Raw genomic sequence first — 27,887 nt, 5'->3', positions numbered from 1 at the left:
CTGGTCAATCTCTTCTTAATCTATGAAAGTGATGCAAAGTTGGATGGGTAGACAAAGAAAGTCAAGACAGACAGACGGGCAGCAGACAGGCAAGAAGTGGACCCACCCCTAAGGAGAAATGGGAAACAGAGGCAAACTTAAAGCAGCTATCTTGGCTCTGCCGGCTGGCCAGGTCCCACCCCCAGCAGTTCCTCTTGACGGGGCTATACCAGCTCCCCTCCCCTGGCTTAACTGAGGCACTATACACTTACAATAAACCCCCTCCTTTTGCTCCAGCAACCAAAAGAGCCTTAACTAAGTCAGACCCAGAAAATGTATGCCAAAAGCCACCTGTTTCTGATCACGTGCAAACTGTGAAGAACCACAGCCACGAAGCGTTAGATCAATATAGAACAATGGCAACTAGGGCTATTTTTCCATAAATCAGCAGCATGGTAAAGCGAAACTTTGAAAAAGTACAAGAAGAATCACAGCTCGGCCATGCCATCGCGTGAGCAGCCGTGATCCTTTGCTTTACTCTCCCACCCTTCGTAAGCGTGCTTGTAGCCCTGGTGCTCGGCGCTGGGTGGTTTGGTGGCGTGATCCTGGGTGCTAAGAGGACAGCCACATCGTGCAGATGGCACGTGCGTCGGTCTTTACCTGCCCACTCAGAACCAGGCGCCTCTTCCGTGGGGGTGGGGAGACCTTTGTGCTCTTATGCCAGTGCCTTTGCTTTTAATTAACAAGCAACAGGAAACCTGAATGACAACATCCCTGACAACGGGGCAAGTGGGTCTGTCTCTTAATCGGTCATAAATGCGGAGCCCTCTAATCCCGTTCTCCCTGAAATGAAGGGAGCCCCCAATCCTCCTCTCATTCTTCCATAATGGACTCCCCTAGTGTCCCAGGGGAAAACCGTGGGGCTTATTTGCTCCTTAAATGAGGAAGGCGACACTTACCCGAGGCTCACAGAGCCAGTTTACAGCAGTCATTGTAAGCACTGGCTGGGTGGGTGGCTCTGGCAGCCTCGGGGGCTCCGGTCCACCGGCTGAGCCCTCCCGACCCCACTCAAAGCCGCTGCTCCCGCACAGTCCACCGACCTGCCAGCAGCCTCGAGGACGGGGCGCCTGCCTCCACAGAGCACCTACTTCGTTGCTGGGTGTTGTAATTTGCTGTATCTGCTTCCACCCCAAAACACACATTCCTTCAAGGACGGGGCCTCCTGACCCCTCCCCTTCCTCCAGCCTTTGCTTAAAGTGGGTCCCTCACACACCCTCCCGGGCGATGACGCCGCGACGGGCTTCAGCTCCAGTCCTGCCTGCAGTGTGAAGCCCACGCTCTGGCTTGGGACCCGCCTGTGATCTGCCTGGCTACAACCATCTTGTGCTTCGGCTTAATCAACGGTAGCTGGCATGGCCTGCATTCCCTCAAGTTAATTAACTCGGCGAGCGCTCCACCACATCAGGCTGCTTTCTGAGGGTCTGCTGGAGACGCTGGCTGCACGGCAGGGCGAGTGCCACCCAGGAAGAGCCTGGCTATTCGGGTAAAGTCTCCACATACCAGGCGATCTTAAGCCCCCAAACCTGCCCTTACAGCAACAAAAAGAAAGATACACAAAATCCTTTCAAAGCATGGACTGCCCTTCGCGTTAAGCAAAAGTCAGTCACATCTTTCTTTAGTAATGGTGTCCTGATGACAGTAGGAGAAGGGGGAGGGGGCCACCGCAGCAAAAGGCTAACAACTGGTGGGTCTAAGCAAAGGCTGAGGGGGTATTCATTGTACTGCCGCTTCAACTTTTCAGTAGGTGTGTTTTCCCCCCAAAAAAATGTTAGAGGAAAAAAAGTTGTTATACCTTGCTTACAAGAATGGGTAGAGTACATATTAACAGGTTAATTTGACTTCAGAACTCAGCCATGCTAATGTTCATCAGTATTTCACAGCCCAAGCCTGCCAGAATGCTACTCCAAGTCCACATGTTTACTTAGAACCAACGCTCTTGTTCTCCCTCGTCCCCCCCCCCTTTCCCTTCTTGTTTTCTAATCTTATGACTGGGGAAGAAATTTAAGACTCAAAAATATCCAGGAACAGTAACTAACTAGTCTTTAAACTCAGCAGGGCTTCAAATTACACTATTACTTAATGCTCTACTAAAACCACTTTTATAGCAAGCTATCACTATCTTTGTTGGTGATTGCTAGCTGTACCTTTAGCACCTGGGAAGCAAGGAAGGGCAGGCATACAGTACCCCTCTCTCTTCCCCAACACAAGTCAGAGTGGCTACTTAAGAGTATACTTTCCGATTAAATTTCTAAAGAAGGTAAGACCAGCTATGTGCTAAACCCTGCCTCATTCCCTCATGATCCCAAATAATCCAGAAGTGTTTTACATTTGACCTCGGGTGCTTCAGCTTCTTGTCTACATTAAAATATTACAAGGCTTAGCTAGCCAGCATAACCTTAAAATGGTGCAATTTTAGTCTTTCTAAAGCTGGGAAATTTAGATACGCGTTCCTGTCATTTTGGTCAAAAGCAGTAATTCTTTACATTGACCAGTGAGAGAAAATCAACAGGCTTTTCTTATAATGGCACAGTATGACAAACTACTGTAAAATATTTTGTTTCTTTCACGACAGTATAATAAGTCACTGTGTGTACAGTTTCTCACTGCACATAAAGCAGTTCTTTCTTTGTGGTCAAGCAAATTTAAGTAGTAACAAACGAGATATTAGATTTATTTCTTTGGGCACACCAGGCTTGGCTGGATCTTCCGGACATTCTTTGTAGCTTTAATACTCTATGATTGATTGTAAGATCTCCAATCCTCCCCCAAAATATCTTCATATTTTATTTTAGGGCAAAGCTGGATATAATTTAAAAACTGGGACGCTAAAACAGGGTCAAGTTTCACCTTATTTATAGCTGGTAATATTAAATCTTCATCGATTCCACTTAATGTTGAAATTGTTTATCAAGTTATAGATACATAAATTTTGTTTTATTATTTTTGAAAAGCAGAGGAGTTGAATAAAGAACCTCAAATCAACTTTGAGAAGTTTTTAGTGACTGCTTAATGTTGGTCAATAAACGTTTGATGAATGAATGATTGAGCACTGAATACTGTTTGTAGATAATGGTTAAAACTGAAGGGTGAAGGGTTCAGCGGCTAGCTGAAGATTACCAAAAACACAGGAATCAAATTTTAAATAAAACCACAACTTTCTAACCACAGTATATACAAACTACTATATTCTCTCCATTGAATTCCTTTTTTAATTAAAACAGAAAAAAAGCTAAATGTCATCTACATCACAATAAAGCAATGACAACTTCTCTGCTATCCTCTCTCTTTTATATATCAGGCATGAAACTTACAAATAACGACTTCCAAAATGACTTACAACAGGAATCACTGGTCTGAGTAAAAGAGAGAAAATGCACCTTAGCATAAACGAGTTTTAAACCTCATTTCCTTAAATTCCCATCCTCCTACCTCTTTCTCTCCCTTATCCCAACTTGATTTACTTTCTATTTAATCACCTGGAACCCTGCTTTTCTAAACTTCTCTTTTGCCTAGGAAAACAGGCTACCACTTGTTTTCAATGATAAAACCTATTAAATGCTTTGTCTAATTACCAAATCATTCGACAGCTGGTGACAACAGCCTTCTATGATCCAAGTACTATCAATTTAAATATACTCAAGTTAATCCTGAAAATGTCATTAAGTACTTGCCACTTTACTTTTTCAAAGGCAGATTTCAATCTACTTATAGCTGTTTTTTTTGAAGAACTCACTAGGAATCCAACATGAGAAACCCTAACTAAGAAGTCTGGGAAACAATCATTATTACCACCATGACACAGAATACAGGGCAAACAAATTAGACTGCGTGTCATGGATATACATTTTCTGATAACTCAAAAACTCCAGCAGAGAAACCTCATCATCACCCACAAGAGAATAAGGTACCAAATGTTGCAGATCAGGAAGCCAACACATAAGGAATTTATGAAAGAGGGCAGGTTATCCCCAGGGACTCAGTGGTAAAGTCACAGCAGTAATCCACCTTTTCCATCTCTGAAACAAAACTGCTCATTTTAGTCACTATTAATAAATACATGGGATCAAAGGGAAGCTATTCGGACATCAGACATGACACCACCCAAAAAGTAAAGGAAATGGGAATGAATTGTCAAACCTGTGAGAAAGAATATATGCTAAAGAGAGAGAGAGGAAAGACAACAGGGCTCCTCCCACCTAAAAGAGAAAAAAGGCAGTCTTAAGTGCCCATTAAGAACAGAAGGGAGATGATAAACAGCAGACCAGGATGTCTTCAATTTCCCTTTAATTCTGTCCTTACAAAGAACAAGAAATTTAAACCATACATTCACCTCAAATAACCCAATTAAATTAACAAAGGCTGGCTGTCAGCAGTGGCTTTAAGGACACTACACTGGGCAGTCACCTGATGGCCACCGGGCTTGGCTGTCTAATGTGGGTGGGAAGTCGGCCAGGCCTCCCTGCTCAAGCACTCTCCCTCCACCTCCTGGTCCAAGACTACAGTGGAAGGCCAGACAGACCTGGTTTTTGGGGGGACACGTCCAACGTCAGTTATTCCAAAAGGAAGCTGAAACACAGACCAGTAATTTAAACTAAAAAGACAGCAACTTAGAACCTCTAGGAACGTGAGCTTAAACATTTAAACTGCAAAGGACAGCATCAATGCACAAGCCCTGGCGCTCCCCAGCACGTCAGAGAGGCCCAACCAGGCCAGACTGAACGCTGGTCCCCAAGGCGGGACTCCACGTTGGAAGGAGCAGAAGACACGCACAGCGAACACTTCCAGCACTAGAAATCAGGGCCCAAAGCAAGACGTGAGCCAGAGACTCTCTATGGAGACACAATAAATGGGCTATCAAATCTCCTGATATTAACCACAATAAAAAATGGAGATCATATCAGGCTGTGTAAATCTCACTCTGTAGTCAAATAATCAGATTGCCTGGAGAATCTCCTTTAAAAAAAAAAAAAGGCCAGTAACTATTTCGTTCACCTAAGTGGAACCTCCCTATTTTGGGTTCTGGGGGTAAACTTCTCTTACAGTGTATCTCTTGTATTGGGCTGTGTTCACAGCACACAACTCGGTCATGAATTAAGCACAGCGCACATCTACCTTTCATGGATAAGGCCCAAAGAGCCACATTTCCACTGATTTCAGGAGGACGTGCTTGAGTGTGAGGCTGTGAATGTCTACACCTGTGAACGCAGTCAGTTTTCTCAGCTATTTGGGCTTTCTTTCAATTCTACAAACATAAGACAGAGTCCTAGAAACCTTTCCAAGGATCATGCCAGAAATTTTACCCTTCTTGAAGATAATCTGTTCTCAGAGACAGCTGAGACTGACAAAGCCCACCTTAGTTTCTCCCTTCCTGATCTGCAATGATGTGACTATCTTCCAGACATCACATGATGGTCCACTCTGATCTATAAAGATCATAAATAAAAAGAATGTAGAGGAGAGACGTAAATCACTCTTTGTATTAAGAAATGACTATCTGGTACTTAGGTAAAACAAGAGTACTTGTTTGCCTGGGAAAAAGCTAAGCAACCATTCTTGGGAGGAAAGCTGCTGCAACAGTGGAAAGGGGCCCCCGTGGAATCAAGCAACTCCAAGGGGATGAGAGGCACTCCTCCGGGGTGCACCACTCCTCTCCCACACCTGTCCTGAAGCTTGACACCGAGCCTGAACCACAGTAACACCTCCATTAATCACGTTTGCTGCAACTTGCAGTTCATCCCATGCAGGTCCCAGAAATTGGCATTTGCCAGTGCAGTGTTCTGGGGCAAACTCTATCAACAGGCTCAAGATGTGAATACTGGTCATCTTTCCCTAAAATAATCTTTTCTTTAAAGAACAGAATGTCTTTGAAATCCTACTTGGTAGAAACATCTTGACCTATTTATAAAAACTGGGTTGGCCTCATATTGATGTGTATAATTTTAAAAGGCCCTGTGGCCTGCTTTCAGATTCATGTAAATAAAGCCTTAAAAGGGGGAGGGGGAAAAAAAGTCAAGAGAGTCAAGGTAAGGAAAAGGGAAGGCAGAGAAGGATCTTAAATATTGTTTTCCTGGCTTAGGGAAAGTTCTCCTACAAAATAATTCTCACGATCTTAGAAAATCTTACTAGGGTTACTTTTTCCCTCCAGTGGTATCTTTTTACAATCTACTCATTAGGAAATCAACTCATCAAAATAAAAACATTCAGAGGCAACCAGATCTTAAATCCCAAAGGAAATCTGATCAGTTCATCCACGCTCCACCCAACGGATCAACCCAGTAATCAGCCAGCAAATACTGATTAGGGTGCACAGTGAGCTTGGCTAAACTAGAGACGGAGGAATTACACAGAAGACTCAAGGCTAAAAGCACAGGGGTCATGGTGGGAAGGATCTGACTTATTACCAGCAGGAAACAGTAAGCAGATCTCTCGCAGCAGAAGGAACACAGCTGTGGCAGTCGGAGATTATTTTACGAATCCCAAAAAGAGGAAGATTATGTTTGTAAAGTAGTCTATTCCTCTGGGTGTGATGCCCATTGACTGGATTAAATTCAGCTGAGGGGTCTCTGATTAAATAACATGTTAAGATTAGGGCTTCTTTGATCAGGCGTGACTCAGGCTAAGTCCCCATCCCCTTAGCGGGTCTGAGATAAACGGACACTCACACAGACAAACAGACACAGGACACACAGAAGAGAGAACTTGGTCATTTTTGATCCTGTCTTGTGACGGAATGGAGAAGGCTCAAGCAGCTGGCTCAAGCAGCTGGCTCAGCCCCAGGGAGAGGTGGCCCATTTGCCTGATGGCTCACAGCTGACCTTGGGAGGAGGGCGGAGGCTGAAACTCCAAGTGCTGAGGGAAGCCCTGCGCCAGCTGCAGCTGAGACCCGGAAGAGGCTGGCCCAGCCTCAGAGGAAGAGGAAGCTGGAGGAGAAGGCTGAAACCCCGCAGAGAAGGCCGCTTACAAACGCGTGGCAGCTGACTGGTGAGAAAGTACCTCTGATGGTATCTTGAGTTGGATTTTCCACAGCCTTGGGACTGTAAACTTTTACCCCTTTATAAAGAGCCAACTGTGCGTCAGCACCCCTTTGGCGGACTGCAAGGGCCAACCCAGTTTCTTCTACTTCACCCTTCCTTCCCCACTGCCGCTGAGGCCAATAATCCTCGCATGTGCAGGTACACATCTGCAAGAATGTACTGCTTCCTCCTTATTTTCTCCCCCCACAATTTTCTATCCACAAGGACAATATGCCATAAAAATGCCTTCTATCCACAAGGACAATAGGCCATAAAAATGCTTGCGGGCTTTCGTGCAGCCTCCCTGAGGAAAAAAGGGAACCTGGCCCTTGGATTTGGAGCATATATGTGTTCATTCCTTCATTCACTCAGCAAACATTTATTAAGCACCAACTGTGGGCCGGGCACTGGGGATACAAACATGAGTAAGCCATGAACTCACCACCAAAGAGGGGGTACGTAAGTTACAGCGTGGAAAGTAAACATCAAGGAGATTTACATGACTGAGTGAAATAAAATTAGGAGGACTTCCAGGTGAAAATTTAGGGAAAGAGACTAAATTATTCCCAAAATAAGACTGACCACATTTATTTGCTAAATCTAGTTTTTCAGAATCAACGTAAAATGAAAAATTCAAATTAGATAAAACTGTGGTTCAAAGTGGGGGAGTTGAGTAGAAAAAGAATCAGAGCTAGGAGATTCTTCCAAGTTGAACAAGCACATGAGAGGATGGGGGGCAGGCAGAAGACAGGACTCATGTGGGGGGCCTGGGCACTGGGGGAGGGGGCGCCTGCAGGGGCAACGCTTTCGTTCCTCCCAGCTTAAAACTTATTCAGGTGTCAATGCGTAATCTAGACTGTCCTCCGGAAGCTTCCCTCAAAATTTCCACCCCATAAATCAAAGTCTTATCCCTGACAGCCTCAAGTAAAGTTCCACAAAGCTTCAAGCCTGACAGGCACTATTGCTTGAAGTGGTCAAAGAAGATAAAGGACAAGAGAAATGCTGGAGAAAGAAAACCTGAGAAAGAGAGGACTTAAAAGACTATGAGGGAAACGGACTTTGGCCCAGTGGTTAGGGCGTCCGTCTACCACATGGGAGGCCCGCGGTTCAAGCCCCAGGCCTCCTTGACCCGTGTGGAGCTGGCCCATGCGCAGTGCTGATGCGCGCAAGGAGTGCCCTGCCACGCAGGGGTGTCCCCCGCGTGGGGGAGCCCCACGCGCAAGGAGTGCACCCCATGAGGAGAGCCGCCCAGCGCGAAAGAAAGTGCAGCCTGCCCAGGAATGGCACCACCCACACTTCCCGTGCCGCTGACTACAACAGAAGTGGGACAAAGAAACAAGACGCAGCAAAAAGACACAGAAAACAGACAACCGGGGGAGGGGAGGGGAATTAAATAAATAAAAATAAATCTTTAAAAAAAAAAAAAAAAAAGACTATGAAAGTCCACTTAGTGAAGAATCGTATTCATTCATTCGACAAGTCTGCAGTCAGGGTTCCTGCCCCCAGCAGCCACCAACCATTTCCCCCTACCGCCCTCTGGTTTGCCCCCTCTGCAGTCTAGAAAACCTGACACTCAGGGTTAAAGTGGAGACCATTGGTAAGAGCGGACACGATTCTGAGCGAGGGCATTTGTGGACAGCTTTATTTACAGGGTTCCCAGGCCTTTTCCAAAAGCTTACTTCTAGGCTCTGGCCATGAGACTGACCTCTGGGTGAGTCACTATGCTGTACAGAGGCAAGTCCCTCTGAAGGGTACAGAGACACACAGCCTCTGAAATAAAGATGGACGTCAGCAGGAAGAATACACAGAAGATAGCCACTGGGAAGTTTAAAGGGGCAGCAGGGAACCGCTCTCATTCATTTTTTTTTCTTTCCTTTAGAGTAACCTTCCTCCATTTAGAGACCGCTAGCTCTACACTGACCATCCAGGTCAACTGGAAAGGAAGGGTCTATCTGTTCTGCTGCCACCTAGAGTTCCAGGTCCACAGTTCATGGGGACTTTATATGCCCTTAGAGTTTGTGACATGTAATCCACTATGCAAAATGATGGCAACAATTCAGGGTCCAGGGCCTAGATGTGAAAAGCTGAGTTTGAATTAAACATGCAGACACTTCCACAAGGAAATTCCTCCTACAGAGTTAGACAAAAGAGGGAATAATTTTATAAGATTATTAAGAGGAAAAAGATGACATCAATTCAAGTGATTGAGCTGAGAGGGTCAAAAGAGGTTTCATTCCAACTCTGACCAAAGGGAAAAGATTAGACTTTACCACTAATGAGAAGATAGAAAACTTCTACCTGTCAATCTTGCCTTACTGCCAAGGACATGTGGTTTTACAGAGTCAAATAACCTCCCCATAAAACATTCATTATGATAAGTAGACAATATTGTCCCAATTCATTCAAACCAAGATAGCTAGTAGGCAATTGAGCCAACCTTGCTGTATAGTATAACACACTTATCAAAAAAATTAGTTTATCCCTACATTTCTTCACTTATTTGTGTGATGATTCTGAGCCATTCTGATAAGACTGCTTTCAGTTGCCTTTTACTACATAAGTACCATGCTTTTTTTTAACACTATCAATACAAACAGCATAGGGAAGTAAAAGGTACTAAAGAGGCAGACATAGATCAAAGACACGTGCCCTATATTGCAAATGTTAAAACACATTCATACACAGCAACTTAGGTATTGTGTGGAGGATAGAAAACTTAATTTCCTGTGCAAATAACTACTAATATTTGACAAGAGACATGAGACTCATGAAAATGTCTGTAGGTAGAGCCTAAGATTTAGTTTTACACTTGAGAAAAAGCAATCTGAAATAACTTAATATATGTGTACCTGTAAGTGCTTTAAAAACAAGTTATGTTTCACTGAATTTAAAAATTACACTAGAGAAATGGATGTGACTCAAGCTATTAAGCTCCCACCTACCACATGGGAGGTCCCTGGTTCAGTTCCTGAGGCCTTCTAAAGAAGATGAGCTGGCGTGACAGGCAGGCGCAACAAGATGAAGCAACAAAGAGGAAACACAATGAAAGACACAACACACCAGGGAGCTGAGGTGACTCAAGCGACTGAACACCTCTCTCCCACATGGGAGGTCCCAGGTTCAGTTCCAGTGTCTTCTAAAGAGAAGATGAGCAGACACAGAGTATACAGCAAATGCATACAAAGAACAGACAGTGAATGCAAACAAGGAGGGGGGAATAAATAAAAATTTTTTTTAAATTACACTAGGATTGTCATTTCCTTAAATGAAGCATTTTAAGCACATGACTACTCTGTTCATTTACACAAAGTAAATTATAAGTAACTGTATATATCTGCAAGAATTCCAGTGAAGTTGCAGCTTCATCAATAGAGACTAATTGCCCTCAATGAGTTATATAATCTCTAAGAGTTGAACACATCAGTCTATAGACTAAAACACGAAAAGAGAAAAAATTATGGTATTTTTATAGGAAATAGCTTTTATTTAGTTGATCTCATACATAACTCCCTACAAGTGAATAATCTGCCCAAATCTACATGTATATTCCTTCACATAACTCCCTACAAGTGAATAATCTGCCCAAATCTACATGTATATTCCTTCTCCAGCAACGCTGAGACTACACCGCAATTACTTTTCAAGCCAAGAGATATAAAAATTATTCCTGACTTGTGCTATCTAAATAATAAGGGAGATTATGAACTCTATAAATCAAGTGGAACTGGAAAAGAAAGTAAATTAAATGTGGGTTCTAAAAACAGAGTTAGAAATTTCCCCTAAAATACTTTAAATAGTCCCCCACCTTACTTTTTGTTTTATGTATGTTTATGTGTGTACCTATATGGCATATATAATGGCCATTTTAAATTTTACTTCGAATGAACTGTGCTATTTTTACAGGTGAAAGAACAAAGTAAGAACTGGTATTTTAAAATGTTCTGAAGTATCAGTACAAAGAATATTGGCTAGAAGAGTGTTAAATTACAAGCCATCTGTTTCGATAATTTACGGTGTGATTTCTCTAATCTCTCTCAACACTACATAACATCTCTATGGCAACACAATGCCTTCAAATCGGAGTTTGGAGGGCTAATTGTGCCTTCAGTCTGTTCACACAGCAGAAAACCAGACTGGTTGGTGAGCTCGTCACTGAGCAAAGATCTACCCTTCTTGACGAAGAATGTCACTTCCTCCATTCCCTCCAGATAAGTAAATGCAATGATTTGGCAAACGGCACATACCATATCTTACCCAAAACTGACCATGACCTCATAACCCACAGCTAACACAGAGATGCCAGTGGTTTCCAAACCTAGCTGTTCATCTAAATTCCCAGTAGGGCTTTTTCAAAACACAGATTCCAGGGCCCTAGCCTAGAACTGCTAAAGCAGATTGCTAGAGAAGCTGTTCGTTTTTTTTTACATTTCAGGTAATTCTGATACTTTTCTGAGTTAAGGAACCACAGGCCCAACTCGCAAGCGGCATTTACTGAGCTGCTACCAAGTGCCAGTACTCGCCAGCGCGGTCAGAAGCCCAGTGACTCGCACCCACAGAGAAAGGAACAGTTACAGCCCAGAGGAACCCGAGGCAGAATCCAGGTCTACACGAGGGACCATGCAAACAATGGAGGGCCACTGAGGTTCTGAGAGGAAGGACCAGGGCAATTCCCAAAGGAAGGGACGCTTGCATCTCAGCACGCCAGGGTGGGCCACCAAACGCCAAGGCCGCGGACAAGGTAGAGGTGACGGTAACTGAGGGGCAGAAGGGCAGCCGCCTGCGAGTTCCTGACAGGCCTGCCCTCCTAAAGCAGCTGCACTGTTCCCGTCTGAAACTCAGAAGTCAATGTCTGGGACTCACACGTGGCCTTGGTTACAACGCACCTCTCGAGACCACACAAACAAAATGAGAAGTTTGAGGTGGTAGAAAGAGATGAGTCGGGGAAGAGAACTGAGAGTGATTATGCCCTCAGCCATCGCTGGGATTCTCATCTGTAGAACAGGAAAAATATGACATCGATAAATGTGAGATAAATAGGAGCAAGTGTACTAAGTCTTGTTAAGAACATCTCAAATTTCATTTTCACCTTGAGGGCAGTTTCAATTAGGTAGACTTCAACGAGTCTATCATCTCTGATAATTGTATTTTCTACATTATTTCCCAGCACATTTTAAAAATAGGCCGAAAGAGAAAATCTGCCTAATCATCTTGCCTCTTTGGAATAGAAACTCCCGCTGGACACAAGAGCATCTTTGTCTTCTCCAGCTGTGTGGCACCTGGCACAGGGATGCTGCTCAAAGGGAAAACGGCTGATTCATTACACAGGGTCGTATAGGTGCAATAAGGCCCGCAGAGTCCTTTGAAGATGAAAACCACTTCAAGTGCTGCGTAATTTGAGCTAAGCATTCAAGAGTTAGAAACCAAGATGTCAAGCCAAACATCCTAAAAGGTGACCCACAGGATGTAGTGTGCTCGGAGGCTCTCAGGCACCACAGGTCAGGCCCTCTGCAGGCACTCTCCCGGGCAGTCAAAACCCCGGCCCAAATACCACCAAAGGAAACTGTGGACACAGTGTTTAACAAGATACTGACAATCTTCCATTAAGAATAAAAACAAAAAAAGGTAACATACTAAGAGGAAGAAACTAGACAAAGGTACTACATATGGTTTGACTCCACCTATGAAATTATAAATACAAATAAATTAGAAACAGAATAGCAGCTATATACAGCAGGGGAAGGACAAAGGTTGAGATATGATTAAGGAGTAGAGTTTTTCTGCATGTTTGTCTATTTTGGGTTTTTTTGGGGGGGAGTAATGAAATGCTCTAATATTGACTGAAGTAATGAATGCACAACTCTAAGTACAGGAAATACCACTGACTATACTCTTTGGAAGGATTTATGCTTTATGAATATGTATCAGTAAAACTGATTAAAAAAAAAACTACAGACCCCAGCCTGCTCTACATTCTTTAAAGTAATCAGGAAAAGTTTTCAAGATGCTAAAAAGAAAGAAGTCTTCCATGCTTAATTTCTTTCAGGAACCATACCTGAAAGTAATTTCTAAAGCCACACAAATTCTTCTTCTTTGTGAGATGTCTCCTTTTAAGAGAAGCTGAAATACTCTGTGTGAAGTGTCAACTTAATTCTAGAACAGGCACAATGAAAATTCTTGCAAATGAATACAGCTTCTGTTTCAGAATCTAACAACGTACTCCAGTCTGTGTATCTGTCTCACATGCTGGGAAGCAGAGTTGACTCCAGTATTCAAGAACACAAAACTTGCACTGGCAGGAAAACCTGGCTGCGATTTGTGACGAGAAGATCTCTTTCAATAGGAGAACCCCAGAAAGCTGCCTCTCCCCTTTACCTCCCAGAGTATTCGTTAGGAAAACCAAAGTAGCATTAGCTTCAACCATTTCTGCCGTACCCTTCACTACACCCAAAAGACACCACCAGGTCTGAAACTCTAGAGGGATGTAGTCCGTCTTTTTCTCTTTGACTGAAACTTCCAAAAATGTTCAATGGTTCAGTTAAAGGTTTCTACAAAACTATCAAACATACCAGCAAATGACAACTGAGACCCATCAGGTCTTGCCCACAGCCTCCTGCAAATGGGGCGAGTCTCACAGCTCCACCTCCAATAGGAGGGACTGCTTTCTCTCCCTGACATAGTCAGACACACACGCGCGCGCGTGCGCGAGGGAGAGGGTCCCCCTAACTGGAACCAAAAACCTCAGCATTATTTGCCTGCCTGAGTAGAAGAAACCCATTAACAGGCGAACTCTTGCCTCCGCATGGGCATCTAATTCACTTTTAGTAGAACGTGTCACTGGGCGCTTAGTATCCTCAGGTCTGGCCCTAATAGCTACCTGACCTGCAGCAAATTAAAAAGCCTCCCTGAGCTCTGATTCCTCAGCTATAAAACTGGCTATCACTGCCTACCTTGCAGGGTACTATGAAAATTAAATCACCGATACACAGTAAGCACTCGATAAATGGAGTTAGTTAAAAACCTGAAACGTGTTACATATTTAGCCATTACCTTTTTAAAAGAAAAATTGAGATATATATAATTTACATACCATAAAATTCACCCTTACAAACTGTACAATTCTGTGGTTTTTAGTGTATTCACAATACTGTGCAACCATCACTACTATCTAATTTCAGAATATTTTCATTTCCCCAAAAAGAAACCTTGTTCCCATTAGCAGTCTCTCCCATATCCCCTACTCATGATCTTTTCCTCTCCATATCGTAATTTCTAAATATCAAATGTCTTTCCCCTTAAAAAACTAATAAGCAGATTTTGATTCTTTCTTCTTAAAGTCTCTAGTTGTAGGAAGAGCTTCCAGAAGTAGAGGCCAAATTTTCCAGAACAGAATCTAACAAGCTTGAGGCTATTTATGAAAATACAGAGCACAATATATGAAATTGAGACTGTAATCCAAATCAAGGACCTATTTTCCATGTCATTACTAAATGCAGAAACCACTGAACAGCACACACTCACTTTGCCTGTAACATAAGATCTGTACCCACTTTTCCATGATTTCTGGAACTGAGTGCCCACAGACACACTTCCCAGAAACCCAACAGAAACTATATAGCTGCATTAAATTTACTGCAGGTGGTTTCTGGGAAGAAACGTTCAATGAAGGGCAGCAAAGCAATGCTCTTTCAATTCATGACTCATGACTTACTTCAACAGGGGAACTAAGCTTCTTTCCCTTCCCTGCAGAATTCCACAGTTTACTGAGAAAGGATGAGTGCCAACATCTTCACCGTGTCTCATTCGACCTCTGACATACAGGCAGAAACCTCACCATTCACTCTCACCACCTCAACACTTGCCTTTTCTCTTCTTTTCCAGCAATGGGTACACTGAGAGGAAGACAAGAAACTTTTCTTCCACAACAGGTTACCTGTATGAGCTGGACCTATGAGAAATTTCCTGCTTTTCCATTTTGTCCTTTGCCATCACCCGAGAGGAAGGTGTTGACGGAGCTTTTCTTAGGCAGACCTCTGGGGAGTCCCAGCATGTTCCACCTGTGTTGTCCTGTGACTGACAACACACAGGGCTGAAGGGAGGCTGCCCACTAACTGCTCACTGGGACAGTTTAAACTTGAACATGTAGGTTCCTTCATCCCAGAGGCAGGCATTAGCATTTTAAACTACTTTCTGCATGTTTTAGGACTGAGTAAATAAGTAAAGATAGGGAAGATAGGGGGAGCCAAGTTTCTCACTGCCAGAAAAGGGAATTATAAATATGGAAGGGGAACCCTGTGGCACTGGGCTGGAATTGATGGCATCAGTATAAACTCATGGTTTTTATTACAGACAGGTGCAGAAATAGATATGTGTCCATATGTGTAATGTATGTATATATGTGTGCACACATATGTATGTGTGTATACATGTCATGATCACTCTGCCCACTGAACAATTCTAGAAGCAATGGCCCCTCTGAAGCAAGGAGCACCCAGAACGAGGCTTGTAAATTGCTTAGGTGGAACAGGGCTCCATGAAGAAATGGCTTCCGGGGCTGGAGCAAGGTTAAGTACAAGTTGAACCTGGAACATCTTATTGTGCCAGCAAATAAGAAAGTGCACAAAGAAAGATGGGGACAGGTCACAAAAGATAAAGGAGCCAGCCTGAAGGGACTCCCCCGGGCCCAATCTTGGATAATGTGTGCAAACCATATAATGATAGCAAAGGATCAGAGCCCATTGAATTAAAGAGGAATCCATGAGGCTTACATCAGTAAATAAGTAGGGCAGAAGAAAAACCTCTGCCTTATAAGAAAGCTAACTAAATACAGAAGGAATGAGGTAGGTAAGGGGGTGGGGATCACCATTTGGCAAGTACCGTAATAACTGATTCTGGTAAATAGCATCAATGGCCGTTAGAAGGCGCAGGTCAAAGTAAAGAGAGGAGCAGGTCTCAAGTGCCTCCCTACAAAAGGTTAATTCACAGGGGGATGGAGTGGAGAAACCTGGCAGTCTCTGCCGGAGCCCAGCAGTCAAGTAAACACCACCCACAGGGGTCAGGCTGACGTCAGGCTGACAGGCGAATCTGGGGATAGGGCTCTGGGAAGGAATCAGCCTTCTGCCAAAAATGCTTGACCTGAATCTAAAATGAGGATCCATACCACCCAAACCGAGGGATGTTCTTCAAAATAACTGACCTGTCATCTTCAATAATATCAAGGCAATGAAAAAGACTGAGGACATGTTCCAAATTAAGGAACACCAAGAGACAGCACAACCAAATGCACTACATGGTCCTGATGAGATCCTGAACCAAAAACTTTTTTATTTTCCTCCCAAAAGGGACATTGTGCAGACAAGTGCTGAAATGACAAAGGCCAGTAGATTTAAATAATAGTATTGTATCAAAGTTAATTTCCTGGTTTTGATCATAACATACAAGAGAATGCACTCGTTCTTAGGAAATACATACCAGAGCACTTAGGGGTAATGGGGCATCATCATATCTGCAACTTGTTCTCAAATGGCTCAGCAAAATAATAATGTATAAATTATTATAAATATATATGGAGAATTAAGAGAGAACAGCAAAGCAAATGTGGTGAAACGGCAACAAGTAAGGAATCTTGAGTTCTTGCTTCTGGGAGCATGAGCACTGACTTCTCAAAATAAAAGTTACCAATACCTCCACCACCCGAAAACTTTAAATGTGACCAAAGCTTTTAAATAGCCAAAAATAATATAGTGAAATTACAATTCAACTAAGCTAATATGGATTTGAGCTTTGTACTTCATTTGCCAGTTTAAAATCAAAGATACATTATAATAGCAGGTCAAAAGCAACTCCTAATTTCACATTAAACACAACAGGCCAATCCCGTTTTTTAATTCTAGGAATTTTCAAAATGCAAAAGTAAACAAAACTGAAAAACTTGAAAACTTTAAATACTCTTTGAGGAAAACCAGGTGGAAATGAAATCTGCAAATTTGTAGAGGACACTATAAGTTTCTGGTTATTTACTATCTATCTTCAAGAGACCAGCCTTTCAAACATCCTCTGAGTGAAATACTAAAACTACTGGGTAAATGTGAAGTTTCTCAGAGACATGCAGAAAAACAGAACCTACTTCCAGTGTGGAAATGATACTGGGAAACATCATTATTAGACGTTTTTGGGTGTGTATAAGCCTGATCAAGTATCCTATAAAATCATGCTTTTGATCCTGATGGGGACCAGATGGGGTGTGACTGACAAAAAAAAATGCATCCCACAATAGAGAAAGCTACTAACATGCCTTAGAGTTGGTTATCTCACAAACTGGACTATGAGAAATAACCTTATTTCCCTAACACATCACATTAGCTAACTGCACATTTCAATGCACAGCAGCAAAGAAACGAGCAGCTGCCGTGACAGAGCAGAGGGGAACCTGGGCCTTACCACACCCACATTATAACTGTCCTGAAAAGCAGCTTAGCAACCTCCGGCCCCTACCCAGCCCCCACGCCCCCACCCTGTTCCTTTCCTAAGTTAGAGAGGAAGCCCTAGTAATTGTTACAATGTGTCATACATAGCAATGGCCTGAAAAATTTCCCTCCTTAACCAGCCTCTAAGGGACCTTCCCAGACTTCCCAGCCCCAACCTTGCCACACAGAGACTTCCTCTTCAACACTGAATACGGGAGACAGCCAAAAAACGGAGGACAGCATTCCAACCAGGGTTCCTCCCCAACTGTCAGAAGCCAGGAAAACATGCTCAATTGGAAAGCTAAATATAGGGTTATGCACGTAAAAAGCAGCATCTGTTTAATCAGGTGAGGATAGGAGAGGTATAAAAATAAAAGACAGGGCCCAGACCAACACGCACAAAGTGCATGCTATATACTGGAATCTTTCACTCAACTTTTGGTTGATGTCAGACATGTAAATTATACTTTGATCCTCAACATTCCAGAATATACATATTCGAATTTTCAAGACTTAAAAATGACAGCGTAGTTCCTTGCAGGATGTGGGCAGAGGGGCCATTTCAACCCCTTCCCTCCACCAGAGAGGAAGAAAGCATACAGGCTGCAGTCTGGTACCCCTGGGGTTTTTTAGGAGGTACGAGAATTGAACCCGGGCCCTTGTACAGGCCAAGCAGGTGCTCAACCACTGAGCTACACCTGCTCCCCCAACCCTGGGTTTAAATTCCAGTGCTGACCCTACCAAGCACTGTGCAAGGTATTTAATCACAGAGTCCAGTCTCCTGATCAATAAATGTAAACAACATACCCCTGCTAGAAGGGTGGATTTGAGTCTATATGGAAAATAAAGTATCTAAGACACCTGCACAGTATCTGTCAAATAGCAGGCCTTCAAATGGTAGCTAGTGGCAGCCAGAGGGGAGAGAGTGGGTGAGAAAGACTTTACTAGGCTTTCCTGGGAGCCAAGATCAGTGTCAGTGGCTCTTGGAGAGAAGAAAACACTTTTTTTAAGACCACCTTTCAAGCAAGTTACTGCTTTCTCACACTTATTTTACTCTCTTACTGTGCATAAAAATTCCTAAAGTGTCACCTGACCCCTGATGACTGCAGATCCTGGACTCCAGCCCTGCTCCCAGGCAGCTGCTGCCCAAGATTTCGATTAGAGCGAGTGCGTGGGGAGCAGGGGCAAAGGAGCAGAGTTAAGACTGCCCGTCGGCCCAGCTTCCCAAGAAGGCCCCGGGACCTCGCTACAGGCTGTCACAGGAAAGTGACAGTGTGGGCATCTCCAGTCCACGCAGGGTCTCCAGGCGAAGGTCTCCAGCTCTTCGGTTCAGGATACTGGCCCGATCTCACTAACACCCTGCACACTGCTGTCAGCTCAGCAACCAGCAAAGAGGTGAGACCGGAAAAAAACCCACGCCGTGAGGTAAGAAATGCCTGGCCTCACAGACCGTGGTTGAAATGGGGAAACACGTACACGGAGCAGCTAACCAAACGCTGGCACTCAGTGACGCTACCTGAAGCCTCTCCCCGGCGGAGCCGCCCCTACGGGCACCTATCAGAGGGCATTCTGTCAACTCAGCTGTCACAGGAAGAACACGGATGGCCTGGAGGCCATCGAATTAGCACCCGCTTTCAAGGCTCCAGGACCCAGGTAAATGAGGACAAGTGCCCCCAAAATTAGAGGCGAAACAACTCTAAAATAAGAAACGAGATACAGTCTACCTCTCTGCGACCTTTAGCTTTTTAGCTAGTAATGCTTCCTTGTATACCAGGAGAATTTCTCACTATGAATTTTTTTTAAAAAGCTTCCTATAACAAACAAGAACAATCTGTTTAGTAATAGACTAATGAGGACTTTATTTGGTTCTCTGGATGCCAAAATATAGATAATTTAAAGTTTAAAGATCTTATTGTAGGAAGAAGATGTGGCTCAAGCAAATGGGCTCCTGCCTACCACATGGAAGGTCCCTCGTTCGGTTTCTGGTGCCTCCAAGAAGACAGGAAGCTGGTGTGATGGGCAAGTGTGTTGAGCTGATGCAGCAAAATGACGCAACAAGACATGAGGAAAACACAATGAGACACCTACAGCAAGGCAGGAAGCAGAGACGGCTCAAGCCATTAGGTGTCTCCCTCTCACAGTGGAGACCCGGGTTGGGTTCCCGGTGCCTCCTAAGGAAACAAGGAAGGTGAACAGACACGGCAAGTGCAAATGAGTGGGTAGGGAGAAATAAATTTAAAAAACAAAACAAAAAAATTTTTTTAAGATCTTATTGTATGTGAGACGAGTTGGTGAAAATATTTACAACTTTGTAGTCAAAGTGTTGTTTCCCAATATTAGTGTGCAGCTTCAGAACAAATAATAGTGGAATTGCACTCCTTGGCTTTTATCACTTAAACTAATAAAATTACCCAAAAAAATAATAAAAATCTTTGGTTTATTCCTGAAAATCCTAGTATATCTGTCTCACAGAACATGGATTAACTAAAAAAGGTAAATTCAAATAAGAAAATGTAAACTTTTCAGAATCTAAATGACCCAGAAGTATATTCCAGTAAGTTTTCAGTGGTGTTCTTCTACAATAGCAGCAATAAAGAAGGAAAAAAAGAATCCGTGAAGGTGTGGATCAATCTAGGAAGTAGTGAAATAAAGTGAACAATGGAAACTGTTTGTGTTTTGACCCATCTCTTAAAGACATTTCATACACATTAAAATTTTCAAATTAATATTAAAACATTTTCCCTAAAGCATACACATCATTTACATGTCACTTCACATATACTAGGAAACATGAGTTCTTTTAAAATAGATTTCAAACTTCCACCTCTGACACATTTATTCCTTCTTATATGTGAAATCAGCTATTCCACAGGATTCCAAAGTGATGTGTTGTACAACTTCCCCAAGATATACACACACATATATACATATAGACACACACTACGCACATATACATCAAGAAAAACAGACACCAACAAATCTGATCTAAAAATATTCAGGAATTATACTTTTAAACTTGAATTGTATTTTTCTCAAGTTCAAGAATAGCATTATGGTTTACTTACGAGTCTAGGGGAACTAACACTCGTAAAATTCATCCATTAATCCTCAAAGTCTATTACATATATGAAGATGCAAGAACACAGGGCAAATGACCCCACATCACACTAATGCAGAAACCCACTCCTCTCCTTTAAATGAAACTGATGCCCAGAAATTCCACCTTTAAAACCAAGAGTTTTGCGGTACTCCCTACACATCACCCTGCATATGCTGTCCTTCTCTATCTGGACAGCAGAAGTCACCAGAGAAAGATATCTGAAGCAGAAAAAATGGTGACCATCCATATCTACACATATTGTCGTTTTCGCTAGAGTCAGCAGATGACTTCTGTGCTGTATGGACTGCCAAGTTATCTCTTACGGAATCTAAGAAGAGGATCTTTATTTCCTCATCTTTATCTTTCACGTTTCTCTAGACTATCCCAGGAATTAAAGGAAGCTTGGTCCTACATGGGGCAGTCTGAGCAACCATTATCATCTTTCATATCTATAGAAACACTTTGCAAATAGCTCACTTCTGTTCAAGTTTACCTAAAGAAATGATATACTGGCTTGGGATTTGCTGATATTGTTTTTATTTGCATTTCCTTAATCACTAGTGAGGCTGACTATTTAGAGATAACTTACTGTCCAAATGCACTTCCTTGAATTATCTATCCATCTACTTTTCCTTTGGGATTATCTCTTCTTATTGCTTTACAGGCACCCTTTACTTATTATGCATACCAATTGTTTGACAGGTAATCATTTTCTCCCAGTTTGTTGTTAGCCTTTTTAAGTTAACAACAGAAAAACTGGCTTTTGGTGGCCAGTTCTATGCGTTAACGGTCACCACAATCAGAAGCACAACAGTTCCATCACCAAGGTCCCCTCACACTGACCCTCCCTCCCCGAAACACCCGGCCACCTCCCCCTGATGTGTCCTCCTCTGCTGGTTTTGGCTTTCAGGAAAGTCACATAAACGGACTCATGCAGTATGGAGCCTTCTGTAGCTGCCTGTTTCCCCTTCAGCACCCGTTCCCACAGGGAAGGTTTCAATGCTCACCGCAGCAGCAAGGGCAGCCAGGGACCTTCCCAGCAGCAGGGCCTGCAGGGAGCAGCTCGGCCCCCACCTGGGCCTGAGAGCCAAGGGCAGGACCCCCAGGCTACGTGCAAGTCGCCGCCAGGACAGCAGAGGCTGCTACTGAGGAGAAGCCACCTGCAATTCATCACCGTCTCTAAGAGGGCTATAGGCTGTCAGGAAATCAGCCTGATTAACTCACCCGGACACACTGACCCAAAGGGCCCTAGGCCTACAATCCATTGTGCGGGATTTTCATTAATGCTTTTCCTGCCAGTCTAACTGCAAAAATGTACTAATTTAGGATGAAGCCCAATTAGGGTGATGCTACCAAACACAAGGCTCGCTCTCTAGATTACTCCGCATTCCCCCCCAACCAGACAAGAGTAGATACGTGGCTAATTAAAACAGTCAGTAATCTAAAACTCAAGTGCATTTGCCTCCAAAATGAGGTTTTACATTTCCACAGTGCACCTGGCATTAGATCAAACACCAAGGAAGTCTCACCAGGAAGAGCCCTCAGAAGCTGCACCCGTTCCTCAGCGTACCTGGGGCACCCCAAGCTGAAGCCTGCCTGCCTCCCACCACTGGGCTCTCAGGCCCTCTCCCCCACCCCACCTTTCCCACACAGTAAATGGTCACTAATTTGGGTTTGGGTTTTAAGAGGCTTCCTGACATGGGGGGAGCGGGGAGAGGAAATTAAGATAGCAACACAACTGGTCAGTTAAGTAAATTGCTTCCAATAGTGAATGGGAAGTAAAAATAAGCACTTTTGCAGTGGCTAATCATTAAACATGAGCACAAGGTTCCCCATAAACAAGAACGTCTGCATATAAAGCTAATGAACTTCAAAAAGTTGGGAGGCTATGCTGGAAATTCTAGCCAAGTATCTCCTTCCGTTTTGGAAAGAGGTGGAGTGAAATGGGAGTTTGGTAGGGGCTGGGCATTGGGAGGGAAGGTGGCAAAGGAGCTGAGGCAGCCAGGGGTCCATGGGGCGGGGGGCTGGGAAGCAGGACGGGGTGCGGGTGGCAGGGCCTTTTCCCAGTCTGCACTTCTCTTTTTGCTCTTTAACCCTCAGTTCAGAGGTACAGTATATAGAAATTCCCAGAGTGGCTCCAACTGAATAATACATCAGCCAGAATTCCTAAATACAGGGTCACTGAGGAGACTCACTCTCCTACTGCTCTGCTGAGCGGCTCATCAGCAGGACCTGAAAGAGGACACGACAGTGAAGTCAGATGCTGCAGCATGGAAAGCGTCTTATCGCTTTCTCCAACCGCAAGCCCACCCTGTCCACTGTACCCCAGCAGCTTAGAAGGCGGAGAAAGGCACAGGGAAGATACGAGAGCATCTCAGTCCACCAGGCAGATAATGCAGTGCCCTTTTAAGTTCTCAACCTATTCAGCTGACACCTGGGGAGGGGGAACATGAGAGAAGGAACATCACAGCCTCCTACAACCTCTCATCAATTCACGGCTCCACCATCCATGCACTGGCCGCTATTTCCTGCTATGCAGCCATTAAAATTTGGTCAAGACAATGCACTTAAGGAAGTAAAAACCAATTCATTACAGAATTGAGGAGGAATGAGAGGGGTTGTGATTATTGCTTTTTATAATAAAACACAGCCCATCTCTATCAATGTAAGTGATTTTACTGGGCAGTAAAGTGTGGCTATTGATTAAGAATTTGACTTTTCTCTGGAATTCTGCCAAGAACATAAGATAAAATTTTATTTTCTCCGTAAAGGAGCCAAGTAAACCCTAAAATAATTATCAGATACAGATGATTTAGACTATGACAGCTTCAAACACACATTTCACTTTCAATTAGAAACAAATCCCAAATTTATCATAACATTCAAAAGGTCTAAGAAGCCCACCTAATGACACAGTTTGATATACATTAAAGAACATATTTAAACCACATGTTTCAATTTGAACATAAGCCACTGGCTTCACTTAAATTGTGGTTAATGACTCAAATGGTTAAATAGCTTCATTTAAATCTTGGATAGTTAAACTGCATAGGAGAAAATACAATATCCCACATCAATAAGTCAGTTTACAAGGTCTCTGTGAAGAGTTTCTTTCAATGATTATTTTACTGCTCTTCTTTGATTTCTTGAAAGTCACTTCTAGGATTATTTTTAGATATCTCCTTGCTTTCCTCTAAAACTAAACCTCACTGTGCCACCTTTAAAAGTAAAAACCAAGCATTTAATACCAAACTGTATTTTCCTTGGCCTCCCTATACCCTTTTCAAAATACTGGGGGTAAAAGCACTGACCCTGTAATACAGTAGTTAATATTGGTGCTCGCAATTACCAAAGCTGCCAGGATTTCTAAATATAAACAGAAGGAGCATGGTAAGTTTGGAGGACAGCTCCTGAAATGATATTAAAAGCATAAGAATGAGAAAAAAGCTCCCCTCAATATTCTATGAGGAAGCATCATTTCAGGAGTCCAGGAAAAGATTTTAATGAAAGAAACACAGTACAATGGGCCATGACACTTCAGAATAACCACAAACCTTTATTTCCCACACATTCATTCAATGCCAACCTAAAACACGCCTGGTATGTTTAAAATAATGCATTTGTGGAAGCACCCCCCACACACGCACTCTCTCCCTTGCAAGGTTAAATAGAGAGCTCTGGAAGAATGATTTATTGCCAGAAGAACAGAGCCCCAAAATAGATTGGTAATAAAAGTGATTGGTCCCAGTAGAGTTGAGAACAAATGTAAGCAAAGCCGGGAGAGGCATCCAGGAACAAGCACAAGAGTCGGGGGGCAGCTTCCCAGCCCTGACCCCACCTCTCCCAGAGCTCTCCTCAGGCACATCACCCAACCTCCCTCATCAGGAAAATAAAAAACACCGGGTTCACTCATTTCTGTGAGGTTTTGTTTTGCTCGTTTGTTTTTGCTTTGGCTTTGAAATCTGCTTTATCTTTTTCAGTACTGAGCTTTGTGAAAAGGAAAAAAAGTGACACTCAAAATTCAACTAATACTTGCAGAAAATCTCAGCTGTCCTTTTACACCCCATCTCCACAGCTTTACCCACGTTTCAACTCGATCCAGTTTAACACTCACTGAGCTACCGACTAAGTGTCAGGTCTACAAAAAGGGTGATCTGGTTTGTCAAAATGAAAAGGGAGGTCTGTGCTAAGGATCTGAGTGGAGAATGAAATGCCACCGTGAGGCCTTGAACATGGGGCCACGGAATCCAGGTGTGTGTAATAGCCTCCTTCCAGTCCATCTCTCAGAGCCCTCTAAGTGCAGGAATCCTGTTCCCACCACCCAACTCGGAACCCTGGCAGGTGCCAGCGCCTCTAACTCAAGTATTTCCAGGAAAGCAGGATTCACGCACACTCTATGCCATTTTTGACCTGCCTTTTTCCTTCAAAATTCTGTTAAGTAGCAGTCGTCCTCCCTCTTTCATTCATCCACTGGTACCAGTTCTCCACTTGTGGCTACAAAGATAATTTAATGCCACAGAGACAAGAAGGAGTAAGAAAGAAAGAAAATAAAGCAGCCAAGCAAGCACCCCTTCAGGGATGGGAAAAGAAAGACAACCAATAGAAAGTCTTTGTTTAAGTCACTGGCAATCTTAAGAGCCAGGCTCAAAGCACCCCAGAAAAAGCATTCACGCCCTGATCTGTCCTCCTCAGTCAATGAGAACTTACTGTCTGTTTCTGCATCTTAGGGAAGAAAGTCGGATTTTACCACGGACGTGCTGGCTCCATTCTCAGTGCTCTCCGAGCAATCAGAACCGCCCAGGGGGCGCCCCTCTGGGCCCCCTACCAGGTGAGCTTCGGTGCAGAGCCCTGCTGCTCTGTCTGCACTGACTACCCAAAGCCCCAACGCCAACCCAGTGAACCCTCCCCACCTTCTGACATCACAGCCCAAGAGGCAGGAGCCAAGAACTAGGTCCGTCTTTCAGGGCAGCCAGAGCGGGAAACACATTTCAAAAAAAGAAGTTCCAGACCACGCCTGGGGTGGGACAGTGCAATCGCTGCCTACTGAGTATCTGCCCTGGCTCCTGGCCCCAAGACAAACAACTGAAGAGGAAGTCTGTCCGATCATTCTGGAGAGTGGAAGAATGAAGCAAGCCAACAAGCTAGGGCACCCAGTCCTGCCCAGCCGCTGAACCTCAACAGCCGCAGGCAAGGCCAAGGACAGATGGCACATCCTGGGGAGAGCCACAAGGGCCGGGTGCAAGTTTTCCATGGGCGTCCCCGTCCAACCCGAGGCCTTTTGGGGCTCTCCGGGCCCGAGGAAGTGATTTCTCTACTATGCATAATAAAGCTGTAAGAAAGTCTAGTCTCACAAGCACCAAAAACGCCATCTCCAGGGAACAAGAACCTTTCTAAGAGAAAGCTGGATTCTGCACAGAATCTATTATTCCGTGACAGGTGGTAGAGACAGAAAGAAGACAGGCTAGACTTTTGCTTCAGGGCATGAGGGAAGACGTCCTAGTTCTGCTATTAAGAGGTAAGACACGGCTGCTCTATCGGGCTAGTTATACCAAAAAAGGGTTTTCATTTGCACGAGTTCAGATTTTCCTAAACCTTTGCTTTTTGCAGGAACCTCACCGAGAGAGAGAGAGGCCTGAGGACTGTATTAACCCCAAGCTGACAATGTGAAGTGGGCGCATGGCACTGCCAGACACAAACAATCTGCTAAAATGAATCAAAAATAACCCCTCCTGGCAAAGAGCAAGAACATCAGGGAAAGACGGATCTCATCCGATCTGGGGACTGGATCTTAAAAGGGGCTAAGGAAAAACGGGGGCCGCCGGCTCCCGCGTCGCTCCCCGAGCCCTGCCGCCCTCCCCGGGCCGCCCCAGCACCCCCGCCTCCCGAGCGCGGCCCGGCCCTGGCCCACCCGGCTCGCCCTCCTCGGTGCTCCAGCGCTGGGGCTGCATCCTCCCACCCGCCCCGCGCCTGCCTGGGCGGGGACCACGTTGCGGGCACCCAGGCCGCCGCGGTCACCTCCTGCTCCGCCACCGCCCAGACGCGCCAACCGCCGGGACTGCGCGCGGGGCCACCCGCCCGACTCGCGCGGTTATCTGGGCCCGGCGGGAGGAGGCGCCGCCGCGGGTCGGGGGGACGCCCTGTCACGCCCCCCGCGCCGCACACCCCGCGGCCACCCGGCACCTCGCCCGGCCTCCACCTCCACGCCGCGCGTGAGCCGGTCCACGCCGCCACCGCGTTCCCAGGTGCCCGCGAGGTGCCGCCCGGGCCGCCCCTGGAGACAATGGCTCAGCCCGCCGCCGCCCCTACCCCCGCGCCTTGGGTGCCGAGGCTGCCCCTTTCACAGACGGGGAGACCGAGGCCGGGGAGGTGAGAGGCGAGAGGAAGCCCCGCGGCAAACGGGGCTCGAGGTGGGGCCAAGCGCGAAGCAGCCCGGGGGCGGCAGGACTGGAGCCCGTTTTGCGGGGCCCGCAGCAGCCCCGGCCCTGCGCCCCGGTCCGCTCGGCCGCGGGGCGCAGACCCCCGCCCGCACCGTCGCCTCCCCGGCCTCCCGCGGAAGAGACAAAGGGCCTGTGCCCCAAGCCGCCGAGGCGGGAGACCGGGGTCTGCCCTAGAGCCCGGGGTCGGCGGCGCGCGTGCCGGGGGCGCGGGCGGCGGGACACGCCGCGGGGGGTCGGGCGGCGCGGGGGTGCGGCCGGCCCGCGGGGCGGCGAGGAGCCGGGGCCGCGGGCGGCGCCTCCGCGGCGGGGTCGTCCGAGGCCGGCCGGCCGCAGGTCCACTCACCGGCTCGGAAGAAGGCCGCGATGTCGGCCAGGTCCTTGGCCGCCTCCTCGGGCCCCTCGCCGCCGCCGCCCCCGCAGCCCGAGCCCGCCGCGCTGGCCGCCGCCGCGGGGCCGGAGGAGGCGGCGGGGGCGGCGCCGCTGCCGCCGCTGCTGCCGCTCATGGCTGCGGCGGCGCCCGCGGCCGCGCCCGGCTCGGGCCCCGCGCCCCTAGCGCCGCGCGCCGCCCGCTCCGCGCCGGGCCTGGCGACGCCGAGCGCCCAGCTGCCCGCGGCCGGCGCGCGGACGCAGAGCCCCGGGGCGGCGGCGGGCGGCGGCGGCGGCGGCGCGGCCCGAGGAGCGCGCCCACATAGACGAGGACTCCGCCCGGAGCCGCGAGCCGGCCGCGGGGCGGGGGGCGCGGAGCCACGGCCTCGGCGGGGCCGGCCGGAGCGCGGGCAGCAGCGCGCGCCGCGCCCGACGCGCAGGGCCGCGGGCGGGGGCCCAGGCCGGCGGG

At 45.9% G+C, this 27,887-nt stretch overlaps 1 protein-coding gene across 3 annotated transcripts in view; it reads right to left on the bottom strand.

Moving 5' to 3' along the window:
- TRIO (trio Rho guanine nucleotide exchange factor) overlaps positions 1–27,555 on the bottom strand; it is a 380,125-nt gene extending 352,570 nt beyond the window's left edge. For 2 of the 3 annotated variants that reach the window (XR_011645465.1, XM_058307004.1), the window contains exon 1: positions 27,396–27,474. Coding sequence is in view for 1 of the 3 variants with exons in the window: in XM_058306993.1 (XP_058162976.1) it covers positions 27,396–27,555 (160 nt within the window). In the remaining 2 variants the exon portion in view is untranslated. Of the gene's footprint in view, positions 1–27,395 lie in introns of all 3 variants that reach the window. The other variant, XM_058306993.1, reaches the window with a different exon arrangement.
- Positions 27,556–27,887: the final 332 nt, after the last annotated feature.

This window comes from Dasypus novemcinctus, chromosome 2 (genome assembly GCF_030445035.2).
Source record: "Dasypus novemcinctus isolate mDasNov1 chromosome 2, mDasNov1.1.hap2, whole genome shotgun sequence".
NCBI classification, from domain to species: Eukaryota; Metazoa; Chordata; class Mammalia; order Cingulata; family Dasypodidae; genus Dasypus; species Dasypus novemcinctus.
This window is presented reverse-complemented; position numbering and strand designations above follow the sequence as displayed.